The following is a 15,123-nucleotide window of genomic DNA, read 5'->3' on the forward strand; positions in this document are numbered from 1 at the left end:
TGACAAAGATATGGCATTGCTGGGAATCAATGAGACTAAATGGAAAGGAAAAGGTGAGAGGAAACTAAAGAAAGGATACAACTTATATGATACTGGAGGAAGAGAAGCCAAAAATGGTGTAGGTCCCATAATTAGAGAAGACGTAAAAGAATACCTTGAATTGGTGGAAAACGTAAATGACAGGTTGATTACGGTCAGACAGACTTGAAACTGGTGTTAAGATATAATTCAAGGGTATTCTCCACAAACAGGAAATACAGGTACGGATATAGGAATACCTTGAATATCTGGAAGGCCATAAACAGGACAAACAAGTTGTGATCATAGGGTCATATACAGGACAAACAAGTTGTGATCATAGGAGACATGAATGCCCGAGTAGGTCAGGAAAGGAACAGAGATGAAGAGTAGGTCTATTTGGATATGGGAAGAGAAACAAGGCTGGAGATATTTTGGTAGACTTTTGTAGAAGAAATGAGCTGATCATTGGTAACACATGGTTTTGAAATAAAAACAGTCAGAAGATAACAAGATATAGTTGGGATAACACAAAATCAAAACTCTGATAGATTACATTCTGGTCGAGAAAGGTAACAGGAAAATGTTGGTAGATGTAACAGCCCTCCCAAGTGAATCTTTTGAAGGAGATCACAGAGTTGTGATAGCTAAGTTAAAGATGGGAAAGATACAAATGATGACTGAGATTAGGCAGAAAAAGCTAAGGGTGTGGAAATTGCAGGAGAAGGAAATAAATGAAGAGTTCCAGACACACATTAAAACAAGTATACCTACGGAAGGCATCGGAAGGGTCGGAGAAGAATGGGCGTACTTTAAAACAGTCATGGTGGAGTCTGCTGAAAGGACCTGTGGAAGAGTATCAGGAAGGAAGAAAGATCAAGAAATGCCCTGGTGGAATGACAGGGTAAAAGATATAGTTAAAAGGAAGAAACAAGCTGGGAAAAGATGGCTGAGAAACAGAACAACAGATGCAAAACAGAATACAGGCACTGCAAGAAGGAGTGCTCCAAGGTGGTTCAAGAAAAGAAAAAGAAATGCTGGCAAAAATTCACTGAATCTCAGCAAGGAGATACAACCGGAAGCAAAAAGATCTTATTCCAGTGGATTAAAAAGAAGAAAAACCCAGGTGAAGGTGCTAACTTCATTAAAAATGAACAGGAGGAAGTGATGACACAGAAGCAGGATATATTGCAGAGGTGGGGAAAATACTTTGAACAGCTTTACAATGTGCAAAATACCTCGGTACAAGGAGATAAGGAAAACAAGGTGTCCATGGCAGAGATTGAGTGGGCCACTAAAAGAATGAAATGCGGCAAGGCAGCTGGAATTGATGGTTACCATAGAATGATAATAGCAGCAGGAGCAGTTGGTCTACAGTGGTTGTATAGACTCTTCAGAGTGATATGAAGACAAAAGAAGGTTTCAAAAGCGTGGGCGAAAGGGGTCATTATACCAACTTTCAAGAAAGGAGACAGGAAGCAATGTGAAAATTACAGAGGAGTGACATTGATACTTCATACAGCTAAGATCCTTGAAAGAATCTTGGATAAACGAGTATGACACAGAGTAGAGGGAAAATTGGCAGAACACCGGTATGGATTCAGAAGAGGCAGGTCCACATTTTACCCAATATTTACATTGCATCAAATTATGGAAAGGTATTGGGAATATGGAAAAGACATTGTAGTAACGTTTCTAGATATTGAAAAGGCATATGACAGTGTCGTAAGGAATTTGGTATGGAAAACATTGACAGAGGCACAGATTGGGAATGAAACAATGCAGATGTTAATAGCATTGTATCAACATTGCAAAAGCTGTGTTAGAACCTAAGTGGGTCAAACTGAATGGTTCAGAGTTGAGACAGGCTTAAGACAGGGAAGTGTATTGTCTCCCTTACTCTTCATCACCATCATGGATGGAATTCTACATAATATCAGGGAGAAGATGATGGGTGAACAAGTAAAGTGTATGCCCTTTGCTGATGACATTGTAGTTTTGGGAGATAATGAAGAGGAAGTACAGACACAAGTTGATTTATGGAATGAAGAGATAGGAAATTTTGGAATGAAGATAAGTACTGCGAAAAGCAAGACTTTGATCATGATGAGAAAATCTGGGGAGTGATAAAAATAGGAAATAAACCTCTGGAAGTAGTGAAAAATTTTAAATCATGTCATATGATGGAAATTTGGATGGAGAAATTGATGCAAGAATACAGTAGTCTGCAAGTTTCTACCAGTGTGAGAGACAATGTATGGAACAAAGATATGCCAATGAAGTGCAAGAAGGTTTTATACTCATCCTATTATAAACCTATACTGACCTATGCTTCAGCAGCCTGGAAGTTGACTAAGCGGAACCAAAGTAAGATACAAGCAGCTGAAATGAGGTTCTTGAGGAGAATATAGGGGAAGACAAGACGAGATAGAATACGAAATGAGGAAATAAGGAGAAGCCTGAGAGTGTGTAAACTTCAAGAAGAGACTGATATAGCAAAGCTAAAATGGTTTGGACACATGATGAGAATGCCAGGAGAGAGAATACCAAAGAGAACACTCATGGATACAGAGACTGGAAAAAGGCCTAGGGGACAGCCTAGAATGAGACGGACCAAGCTCGATAGCTGCAGTCGCTTAAGTGCAGCCAGTATCCAGTATTCGGGAGATAGCGGGTTCGAACCCCACTGCCAGCAGCCCTGAAGATGGTTTTCCATGGTTTCCCATTTTCACACCAGGCTGGGGCTGCACCTTAATTAAGGCCACGGCCGCTTCCTTCCCACTCCCACCACTTTCCTGTCCCATCGTCGCCATAAGACCTATCTGAGTCGGTGCGATGTAAAGCAACTTGCAAAAAGAGAGATGGAGGAGCTCTGTTTAGACTGTATTGTAAACAGAGGAGTCGATAGCAATAAAAAAAAAAAGTAAACTCGTGTCCTCATCCCGAGGTGGTGCAGCTCTTTTCAAGCACACCCCCAATGGAGGTGAGCTGCATGTACCATTTCAACCACATACCAGCCCTCCTGCCAGTTTTAAATTCCTGGCAGTTCCAGGAATCGAATCCGGGCCCCCAAGGATAGCAGCTAATAACATTAACCGTTATGCTACAGAGGCGGACAGTCAATAGCAATAAAGTACTAGAAGAGGAATGGTGGAAAGATCGTATCAGGCGGAGGGCTTTGGTACGCTACCCTACCAAGAGAGAATCTGGAAAAGGGAATGGATGAAGAAGAAAGAAAGAGTAATGTATTTTGATTATTAGCGATATAGGCGGGTCAAAACCTCAACCTGAATCTATTTTCTTAAAATGGCTGTAAATTGAGTTCATACGGAAAGTTTTGGGATGGTATTAACCATTGATTTCATTGTATCAGCCTCAATACTGTAAGGATGGCTTGATTTACTGGCATATACCACAGGCGTTGGTATTTAAAATTTGATCCCAAGTAGTCCGTGAATGAATCTGGAAAGTTTTGATAATATAATTCAGGGCTAATGGTTAAACGAATCTGATTCTTTTCCAAATTTGGGTTTGCAGATTAAATATATGCGAGAATACCCTTGATATGGCAGAAATTTAGGCAGCTTCGAGATAGCTATTTAAAGGCTGTAATTTGATTTGGACGAGAATAACGTAGAGGTTAGAGAAGCTACATTAAAAATCCAAATGAATAAATACGTTGCATTCCTTTAGTCCAGATTTTGAGCTGTGGACGGGTCAAGTCTCAACATACGTATTTTGTGTAATGGAGGGGGTAGACATTAAGGCGTTGACAATGGCTGTGGTGGAACTTACGCTGAAGGTAGAGGCCAGCAATAAGGCTACGGAAGTTATGAGCGTGGGCATGAAAGATTTGATAGGGAAAAGCCAGGATCAATTCAGAGTGACCTTAAATTAGTTGACAATAAGATCAAGCAAACCAATGGGGCAATGAAGAAATTCGAGGACGAATGTAGGCAAGGGCGAGTTGCAGTCGGAATTAACAGAGAAAATTGAGAAAATGAAGGTATTTTCACAGAAACAAGGATAATTGGGGTAACAAACTGAATGTCACAGTTACATTATTACTCTGTAACGAGCTACTGGAGACCATGGGTCCCTTATAGCAATATACTCTGAAGGTATCCCTGAACAACCTCCAAAAGTTTGTCAGTGGAGTTCAGCTTCACCCTGCATATAAAAAGTTTAAAAACAGTAATTTTACAATGGATGTGTAATATCGAATAACTTCAGGGAATATGGAGTAAGAAGAGACCAAGTAAAAAAGGTGGCTAATTTGCTAGACTTAAATCTGTGTTGTTGTTGACGTGTATTGTTTTTTTTTTTTACCAACTGGGCTTGATCACACAGATGCATGTTAATAGTCTTGAAATGTGAGCAAGCAAGTGAGCACAAACTGCTTTTTGACAAAAATGTATCCAGCTGTACAGTACTGAAGAAATGGCCAAGCAGGTATGGCTAAACTGTAATACGTTATAAGAATACACTTGTAATTCCCATTAGACTGTTAAATCATGGTGGATTTTGAAAAATAAAAGTAAAAATAAAATAAAAAATAAAATAATAATTCATGCATGTATCATAATTATTTGACTGATGAAGGCTGTAGCCAAGTTCTTAATATGTTTATGCTGTTCATTATCACCTTCCTACATATACAGAATTAGGTTTTGTTAGTATACTTGCCTGAGCACTAAAAGTTTTTTTTTGTGTGTAGAATATACCTTAAAACTGTTGTCTGGGGGATACATGAATATTTCCATCATAAATCTGCTATATTGTAAAACAATACGGGCAGACATGTGTAGCCAAGCCCCTAAGCATTTTTGGCCTAGGTCAGGTACTGTATGTTAAAAACTTATGCTCTAGCCAAGCAGTCCAAATGTTTGGAATAAGTACTATCCAATTTCACATTCTCAGACACACAAAGGCTGCTGGGACAAATGTCATAAGTATGACCAACTGCATTTTAAAAGACACAGTGGCTTGACGTTTGACCTAGGCCCAGTCCACCACCACAGCTGCTGGGAGGGTCGAAGTCATCTTTGTCTCTTTGAAACAAACGCCTTGAGGAACTTTTCCTTTTTGACTGGATCTCATTTCTGTAGCGCAAATTTTCCGCTCTAATCATTTCCATCAGATGAGGTTGCAGGTCTGTGATCGAAGACTGATTTACCTCTACCTGAAGTTTTTCAGTAATCTTCTGATAAAACAACAGGTATGGAGTATGACTACAAGACTTGTCTAAGACATCTTCAAATGATGTTTGTTTCACTACCTCATCATTGAAGACCGACCACATACCAGTCTCATCCTGTGCAAATGTCACATAGTGACCAGCATCTATAGAACCACCTTTGTGGGCCACAATTGCATAGAGCTGATACTCTTCAGCTGTAATGTTGTTACTGTCAGAAGCATGTAAGTGTATGGTTCTTGAGCACTGAACATTTGGCAACAATTTCTTTCTTGTTCGTGTAACACTGTCATATGCGAAAACTTTAAGTATGATAATCAAATGTGAAGGTGAACAGGAAATTTCAATTGACTTTAATCCCTCCTGCAAACCTTCACATTTAGTACAGTCATATAAATTATCACCTTTGAGATCTTCAGGTTGTAAGTATAGATCAAGAAGATTCTGTATACTAACAGGTTCCTTATTTTCCATAATGCTGTCAGGAAAGCATAGCTGCAGATCTGTAAACAGATCCTTATGAGATGAATGAGATTGACATTTGAGGCACTTGTATGTCGTACATATTCTCCCCAAAAAAATCTCAGGAGTGTTCCCTGGAACATGGTCTTCACCGCTAAGAACAATTCCATTTGCAACATCTTTGCTTTCTTTCTCATTTCCCGTTTTTTCTTTGTGGGCGGAAGTACTTGATTCTTCATTTGGTAGGGCCACGAAATTGAGAGACTGTTCTGAAAGGAAGAATAAAAAAGGACAAATAATATAACAATTCCATACATTCGTGAATGAGCAGGTAGAAGATTTTACATAATAGCCAAGGAAATAAGGAATGTTTATGTTAAAAGGTCATAAATCATGAAGGATAAGTGTTAAGGATTTTATCTGAAGAAAAATTCCACCTTTACAATACTTAAAATTATTTTATTCCTTTTTAGACAGCATCAAAGGCACAATTTTGTCTCTCTGTAGGAGACATCTTCATCCAAACAGCAAAAATAGTAAAGATACACATGAATTTCAAAAAACAAAAAGTCTAAACTATTTCTTAAGTGACATGTCTAATCTTCTTGGGCTACAAACTAAGAACTATAGTCAAATGGCACAGTTAAAGATATACACTTCAAGTGACCTGCAAACATTAAAATCAAAACACATTTTTAAAATAATTTAAAGAGTCATTATGTTGGAACTTCAGAGAAGATCATAAATTTAAAATAAGACTTCAAGGTATAAAATTGGTTACCTTGTCTTTGGATCATATTGATAAGTTTTTTAGACCTGTAAATCCTCAGATAAAAATGATAGTTCAACAATTAGCTGACGAGTTATTATTCTTGATGTTCTAATACTATGTTTTGAAGTTAGCTTAATTCAGGTGGAACTCAAATTATTGTGGTTGAATTGCTGGGCTCGGTCTAATTAGTGGCTCTGTGTGATATATGGAGAAGTTATGGAGTAAGAGAAGTCTAAAAAGAGAAAAAACAAATTTAGAAGGGATCTGAGAAGAATACATAAATATTACAAGTATCTGAGTACCGGTGCTTACTTCCTTGCCTGTCTTTTTTTTTTTTTTGGCCCGGTTGACCTGTGTGCAGTCATGTGTTGGACTACAGACAGCTGATAGTCTGCTGGGAAGTAGCAAGCATGTGAGTGGCGGCAGGAGGGAGGGGTTGAGGGGAAAGTGAAAGGGGAGAAGGGGTAGAAAGGCTACGCGTAACTGTTGCGGTTGTTTTTACAAAAAATGTATTAATGTTCACCTCAAAAGAATATTGAGGGTTTCTGATATTACAATAAATAAACTTTTAATGTCCATCTATTCAATACAGTAATAATGTTGCTATATAGATGTAATTACAACATACTAATTATATACAGTTTCTGATATTTCATTTTACTTACTATTTGGGTTACTTCTTTGATATATATTAATAAAAATGTTCTCATACATAGGGTGTGTCCTATGAATCCAGACTGTCCAGCGGCATTTCTACTCTCCCAGATCTAAGCAGCTGTACGGGAGGTGCGCACATAGTTCTTGACCTTGCAAGGAGCGTGCACGTGTTCGACCTAGCATCAATAGCCAGTCTGAATCAGATGAGACAGTTATCATTGCTACACTGTATTTTCGTATGTAAAAGTTATTTTACATACAAGTCGGCTCGACGAGTATGCGATGCATCTGTTCAGCAACTTTCTAGTGAAGTGCCATCTTCATGAGCACAAATTCATGTAATTGTAAATAAATTTGAAACTATTGGCTCAGTGCTCAAAAACATGCGCGCACATGATCTGTTTTAACAGAGGAAAAGCTAGATGACATTGGTACGAATCTTGAACGGTCACCTAATAAATCACTCACAAAATTAGCGCAACAAGTAGGGGTTTCTGTTTCTACTGCACACAGAGCTTCAGAGCTGTTACACATCAAACTGTACAAGTTCGCACAGGCCCATTGTTTAAAATGTGCGATCCAGCCAAAAGACTGAGATATTGCGGGTGGTGTCTTGCATCACTGAATGATTGTTTATTCGACCCACAACTTGTGTTCTTTTCGGATGAGGCCTAGTTTACTGGTTATGTGAACAGTCATAACTCTCGCTATTGGTGTGCAGAAAATCCTAATGGTGTTCATGAAGGATGGCACTTCCAGCACGTTTTATAACGTAAGATTTCATATAAGATTGTATACATGCTTAAAGCAGGGCGGCCGCATGCGATGTAAGTGGGCTAAGGCAGCTGTTGTAGCGCAGAGTAAAACCACCGTGTACTCAGTCTGGGTTTACAAGAGAGACCCGGTATATTTAACAGAACACATTTGCTGGCTATTTCGAGAATGGACAAGTCTTGTTCTATAGATGAAAATGAATGATTAACATCAAACATGTGAATACTCATAGCTGAGAATCTCAATATTTTTTGAGGAGGTCATTAATAAATTTTGTAAAAACTACCACAAATATGCGTAACCTTTCTATGCCTTCTGTCCTTTCACTTCCCCCTCAACTCCTCCCTCCTGCCTCCACTCACATGCTTGCTACTCTCAGCAGACAACCAGCTGCCTGTAGTCTAACACAAGACCCCACACAGGTCGGCCGGGCCAAAAAAAGACAGGCGAGGAAGTAAGTACTCAGATACTTGTAATATTTATTATTAACCGTGAACTACTTTTTTTTTCAGAGTTTTCAGATTCTTTTCAGATCCCTTCAAATTTTCTTGTTTTTTCTTTTTATTTTGTTCTCTTTTAGACTTCTCTTACTCCACAAAACACACAGAGTCACTAATCAGACCAAGCCCAGCAATTCAACCACAATAATTTGAGAGAGAATTCCACCTGAATTAAGCCCAAATTCAAAAGCTTAATATTAGAACATCAAGAATAATAACCCGTCAGCTAAGTGTTGGACTATCATTCAGTATCTTTAACTGAGCATTTATAGAGTCTAAGAAGAACTACCAATATGATCCAAAAGACAATGTAACCAATTTTATACCTATAGTCTAATTTTAACTTTATGTTCTTCTCTGAAGAACCAACATCATGTCTTATTAAATAATTTTAAAATACCTTTTGATTTTAATGTATGCAGGTCACTTGAAGTGTATATCTATAACTGTGCCATTCGACTTGAGTTCTTAGTTTATAACTCGAGGAGATTAGGCATGTCATTTAAGAAATTGTTTCAATTTTTTAAAAAGAAATTCATGTGTATCTTAACTATTTTTGCTGTTTGGTTGAAGATGTCTTCAACAGAGTGACAAAACATGTCCCTTTGATGCTGCTCTGAACAGGAATAAAATAATTTTAAGTATTGTAAAGGTGGAATTTTTCCTCAAAAAATCTAACACTTGCTCCAGGTTGACAATACGGGTTAATAATGAAATTCATTTCTCGTAATAATCATGAGGAGTAGGAGAGGATTTAAAAATGGCTAGTAGCAAATTGATGAGAATACTTCACATATAACATTAAGAGAAAAATCAACATGCACTTTTATAACTAACGTATTACCAAAATTGCTTACCTATGTGAAGTGAAAAACTAGCCACAATATTATCCAAGCTTTGCCTACAATTCTACATTCAGTCTATACACATTTACACAGAACAATTTCAATATCGATTTCTATACTTTGATACAGATGTTGATTCCCATTTTAATGAACTGTTTCAGGAGATGAGCCGGCCCTGTGGTGTAGGGGTAGCGTGCCTGCCTCTTACCCGGAGGTCCCAGGTTCGATTCCCACCCAGGCAAGGGATTTTTACCTGGATCTGACGGCTGGTTCGAGGTCCACTCAGCCTATGTGATTACAACTGAGGAGCTATCTGACGGTGAGATAGCAGCCCCGGTCTTGGGAGCCAAGGATAACGGCCGAGAGGATTCGTTGTGCTGACCACACAACACCTTGTAATCTGCAGGCCAAGGCCCTTCCAGGGCTGTTGTGCCATGGGGTTGGGTTTGGTTTGGTTTCAGAAGGTGATGGAACACATTGCTATAAAAATGACTGGACATTGATAAGGATGTAAAGGATGGAGTCATGGAATTGCTGAAGCAAAGGGTGTTAACTTTCTAAGATGAAGAAAGTACGACAAGCGTCTAAATGTTCAAAGTGAGTCCAAAGTAAGTTAAGGTGTGAGATAATACTTGTATCTATATATTCAATTTCTTTAAACATTATGTTCTGAATTATGTATCAATTTTATCTTCTTCACTCTTCATGAACTTGAAGTAGGCTTCTCAAAGGTACATTTGGGGTATACTACAAAAAAGAAAGTTAATTGACTATATTTTTTATGTTTGAGTCATCAGTCCATAGACTGGTTTGATGCAGCTCTCCATGCCACCCTATCATGTGCTAACTTTTCATTTCTACGTAACTATTGCATCCTACATCTGCTCTAATCTGTTTGTCATATTCATACCTTGGTCTACCCCTACCGTTCTTACCACCTACACTTCCTTCAAACACCAACTGAACAAGTCCTGGGTGTCTTAAGATGTGTCCTATCATTCTATCTCTTCTTCTCGTCAAATTTAGCCAAATCGATCTCCTCTCACCAATTCGATTCAGTATCTCTTTATTCGTGATTCGATCTATCCATCTCACCTTCAGCATTCTTCTGTAACACCACATTTCAAAAGCTTCTATTCTCTTTCTTTCTGAGCTAGTTATCGTCCATGTTTCACTTTCATACAATGCCATGCTCCACACGAAAGTCTTCAAAAACGTCTTTCTAATTCCGATATCAATGTTTGAAGTGAGCAAATTTTTTTTCTTAAGAAAGCTCTTCCTTGCTTGTGCTGGTCTGCATTTTATGTCCTCCTTACTTCTGCCATCGTTAGTTACTTTACTACCCAAGTAACAATATTCATCTACATCCTTTAAGACTTCGTTTCCTAATCTAATATTTCCTACATCACCTGCCTTCGTTCGACTGCACTCCATTACTTTTGTTTTGGACTTATTTATTTTCATCTTGTACTCCTTACCCAAGACTTCATCCATACCAATCAGCAACTTCTCGAGATCTTCTGCAGTCACAGATAAAATAACAATATCATCGGCAAATCTCAAGGTTTTGATTTCCTCTCCTTGGACTGTGATTCCCTTTCCAAATTTCTCTTTGATTTCCTTTACTGCCTGTTCTATGTAAACATTGAAAAGGAGAGGGGATAAACTGCAGCCTTGCCTCACTCCTTTCTGGATTGCTGCTTCTTTTTCAAAGCCCCCGATTCTTATCACTGCAGATTGATTTTTATACAGATTGTAGATAATTCTTCGTTCTCAGTATCTGATCTCTATCATCCTCAGAATCATAAATAGCTTGTTCCAATCAACATTATCGAATGCCTTTTCTAGATCTACGAATGCCATGTATGTGGGCTTGTCCTTCTTGATTCGATCCTCTAAGATCAGACGTAAAGTCAGGATTGCTTCACGTGTTCCTACATTTCTCCTGAAGCCAAATTGATCTTCTCCCAACTCAGCTTCAACTTGTTTTTCCATTCTTCTGTAAATAATACGTGTTAAAATTTTGCAGGCATGAGATACTAAACTAATGGTGCGGTAGTTTTCACACCTGTCAGCACCGGCTTTCTTGGGAATAGGTATAACAACATTCTGCCGAAAATCGGATGGGACTTCTCCTGTCTCATACATCCTGCACACTAAATGAAATAACCTTACCATGCTGGTTTCTTCTAAGGCAGTCAGTAGTTCAGAGGGAATATCATCAATTCCAGGTGCCTTGTTCCTATTTAGGTCACTCACAGCTCTGTCAAACTCTGACCTCAAAATTGGGTCTCCCATTTCATCAGCATCAACAGCCTCTTCATGTTCCAGAACCAAATTATCTACATCGTTACCTTGATACAACTGTTGGATATGCTCCTGCCATCTTTCTGCTTTGTCTTCTTTCCCTAGAAGTGGCTTTCCATCTGAGCTCTTAATATTCATGCACCTAGATTTCCTTTCTCCAAAGGTTTCCTTGATTTTCCTGTATGCAGCATCTACCTTTCCCAAGACCATACAGTCTTCGACATCCTTGCACTTCTCCTTCAGCCATTCTTCCTTAGCTACCTTGCACTTTCTATCCACTTGATTCTTTAATCGCCTGTATTCTTTTCTGCCCTCTTCATTTCTAGCATTCTTGTATTTTCGTCGTTCATCAATCAGGTCTAGTATCTCCTGAGTTATCCACTGATTCTTAGTTGATCTTTTCTTCCTTCCTAACATTTCTTCAGCCGCCCTACTGACTTCATTTTTCATGACTCTCCACTCTTCCTCTGTTGCGTTTCCTTCAGCCTTTTCATTTAGTCCTTGTTTAACATGTTCCTTGAAACAATCTCTCACACACTTTTCTTTCAACTTGTCTAGATCCCATCTTTTTGCATTCTTTCCTTTCTTCAATTTCTTCAACTTCAGATGGCATTTCATGACCACATGACCAAGAAGTTATGGTCAGAGTCCACGTCTGCTCCTGGGAAAGTTTTGCAATCCAACACCTGGTTTCTGAATCTCTGCCTAATCATAATGAAGTCTATTTGATACCTTCCAGTGTCTCCAGGTCTCGTCCACGTATACAGCCGTCGTTTGTGGTGTTTGAACCAAGTATTGGCAAGGACTAAATTATGATCAGTGCAGAATTCACCCAGCCGACGTCCTCTTTCGTTCCTTTGTCCCAATCCGAATTCTCCTACTGTACTACCTTCTCTTCCTTGGCCTACCACTGCATTCCAGTCTCCCATCACAATTAGATTCTCGTCACCTTTTACATATTGAATTAAATCTTGTATCTCCTCATATATTCTTTCAATTTCTTCATCATCCGCTGAACTAGTAGGCATATAGACCTGCACTATTGTGGTGGGCATTGGTTTGGTGTCTATCTTGACAACAATAATTCTTTCACTATCCTGGTCGTAGTAGCTTATCCGCTGCCCTATTTTCTTATTCATTATTAAACCAACTCCTGCATTTCCCCTGTTTGATTTCGTGTTTATAATTCGGTAGTCGCCTGACCAAAAATCCTGTTCTTCCTGCCAACGTACTTCACTTATACCAACTACATCTAACTTTAGCCTATCCATCTCCCTTTTCAGGTTCTCTAACCTATCACAACGATTCAAACTTCTAACATTCCATGCTCCGACTCGCAGAATGTCAGTATCCTTCTTCCTGATGATCGCCCCCTCTTGTGTAGTCCCCACCCGGAGATCCGAATGGGGGACTAGTTTACCTCCGGAATATTTTACCCGGGAGGAAGCCATCATCAGTACATCATTCATACAGAGAGAGCTGCATGTCCTCGGGAGGTAGTTACGGCTGTAGTTTCCCGTTGCTTTCAGCCGTGTAGCAGTATCAACACAGCTAAGCCATGTTGAGTATTATTACAAGGCCATATCAGTCAATCATCTAGACTGCCGCCCTTGCAACTACCGAAAGGCTGCTACCCCCCTTTCGATGAACCATTCGTTAGTCTGGTCTCTCAACAGATACCCATCCGATATGGTTGCACCTGCGGCTCGGCTATCTGCATCATTGGGACACGCAAGCCTCCCCACCGCGGCAAGGTCACATGGTTCGCAGAGGAGGTTTTTTTATGTTCTCAATGGGGAATATAGGCAGCATTCTGTATCTTTATTTACTCTAAAATCTGAAGTAATGTATCTCTTTTTAAATTGAAAAAAGGACAATTCTACTGCATTTTACCTTAAAATGAAGAAGGGACAGCTGAAATAATGTTTGCTTTAGATAAATGTAAAAGAAACATAGTCAGAACAAGCCCCACAATACTAGCATATCACATCAATATGTTCTACCTCATGAGGTATTTTCTTAGTGTGCTGACACATTGTTAGAAGAGGAAAAATACAATTCTCAGAAAGGAAAGACATGTTCTGCAAACCAGTCTGGCATTTGTCATACACACAGCACATCTACCTCGACACTCTGTGTGAGACCGTGACCATCACTTTTCCTTTGCACTGAAGGAAATGAAGCTCTAGGTCATCAAGTCTAAAAAATGCACCCAAATTTTTAATGAAGAATGGACGCCATCACTTCACTTCTGAACATCAAGCCACGCAGCTCCAACTGCCACTTTTGAATATAAAGCTGGAATTCAAAAGAACAAATTTGGGCAAATATTTGTTTAGAAGGAAAGGAATCCGCGACTGGTATAATTTTCCAAGGAAGGCATTCGATAAATTTTCCAACTTATTTGAAATCATTCAAGAAAAGACTAGGTAAACAAGTGACAGGGAATCTATCACCTGAGCAACAACCCTAAATGCAAATCAGTGGTGAATGAAATAAATTCAATAAAATTCTAACATCTCTTCTTGATGTGTGATTGAAGGCTTTAACTGTCAATCATCTGGTCAAATACATAAATAACCCATCCCAAAGTTTTAACTCCCAACAATAGTTGTTCAGAGATCACAATACTTGTTTTCTGCTCAGGAGTACCATTTATATTTCCCTAACAGAGGCTGATTTAGATGGTCTCCATTACTGTCTGCCTTCAGACAATGTGTCATCACATTTATAATCAGAATTACCTCTGGTATCTTTCTTCATTTCTTTTAGCTTTATTAGGATACAACTACCCCTCCTTCCCTCTCTTAGAGCATTAACTATTTTGAGGTTCTTAGCTGATAGAAAGTTGAGCAAATCAACAAATATTTAAAAAAAAAAGAGGTAATTCTACATGGAGGGAATCGGTTATGAATAAAACGTGTATTCCCACGCACTTATATGTTTCAGTAGTGCTCCTTCCACCATATAAAGACTTCATACTAGGCAGGGGCATAACTGAAGGCACTGCAAACCCCCGGTGTTGGAGGACCACACAAAGGAGAGTTCACATAATTATGTATTCATACATTTATGTTGTGGTAAGAACAATATTGCAAATTTAGAAATATAGGATAGATACTAATCTTCAGTTTATCTTTAATAATGTACAGTTTACTAACTGTACTGTTGCAGCTGTAAAGGTATTGTACTACATGTCTTATGAGTAGGTACCTGCAAAATTTCCATTTGTGGTAAATCAAATTTTCACCATATTCTTAAAATAACATTTTTCCACTTTCAAGACTTTAAAGAGACTTTTTCATACTTTTAGTTTTGTTGATCATATTAGTTCCATAATACCATGGGAAATATATGAAATGAACCATCCATACACTTTTTCCATGTTTATCAGCTGATAACTGTGGTTTATCACATTATATCCAAATTGGGACAGTCAACATCCTAACCCTGACAGACAAGACTGAAGAGCTGATAAAGTTACTGAAAGAGGACGTAGCCATCCTTGGTCTTAGTGAAACGAAATGGAGAGGAAGAGGGGAAATAAAACTAAAGGAAGGGTACAGGCTGTTTTACAGGACAAGATGCAAT

The 15,123-nt window shown here is 38.7% G+C and overlaps 1 protein-coding gene across 1 annotated transcript in view; it reads right to left on the minus strand.

Annotated features, from left to right (window-relative positions):
• Positions 1–4,832: 4,832 nt before the first annotated feature.
• Positions 4,833–15,123, minus strand: part of DUBAI (Deubiquitinating apoptotic inhibitor) — a 378,846-nt gene continuing 368,555 nt past the window's right edge. The window contains exon 10 of the mRNA XM_067140455.2: positions 4,833–5,946. Within this exon, the coding sequence (XP_066996556.2) occupies positions 4,988–5,946 (959 nt within the window). The 3' untranslated portion in view covers positions 4,833–4,987. The remainder of the gene's footprint in view (positions 5,947–15,123) is intronic.

The sequence above is a fragment of the Anabrus simplex genome, chromosome 2 (genome assembly GCF_040414725.1).
Source record: "Anabrus simplex isolate iqAnaSimp1 chromosome 2, ASM4041472v1, whole genome shotgun sequence".
Classification (NCBI taxonomy): Eukaryota; Metazoa; Arthropoda; class Insecta; order Orthoptera; family Tettigoniidae; genus Anabrus; species Anabrus simplex.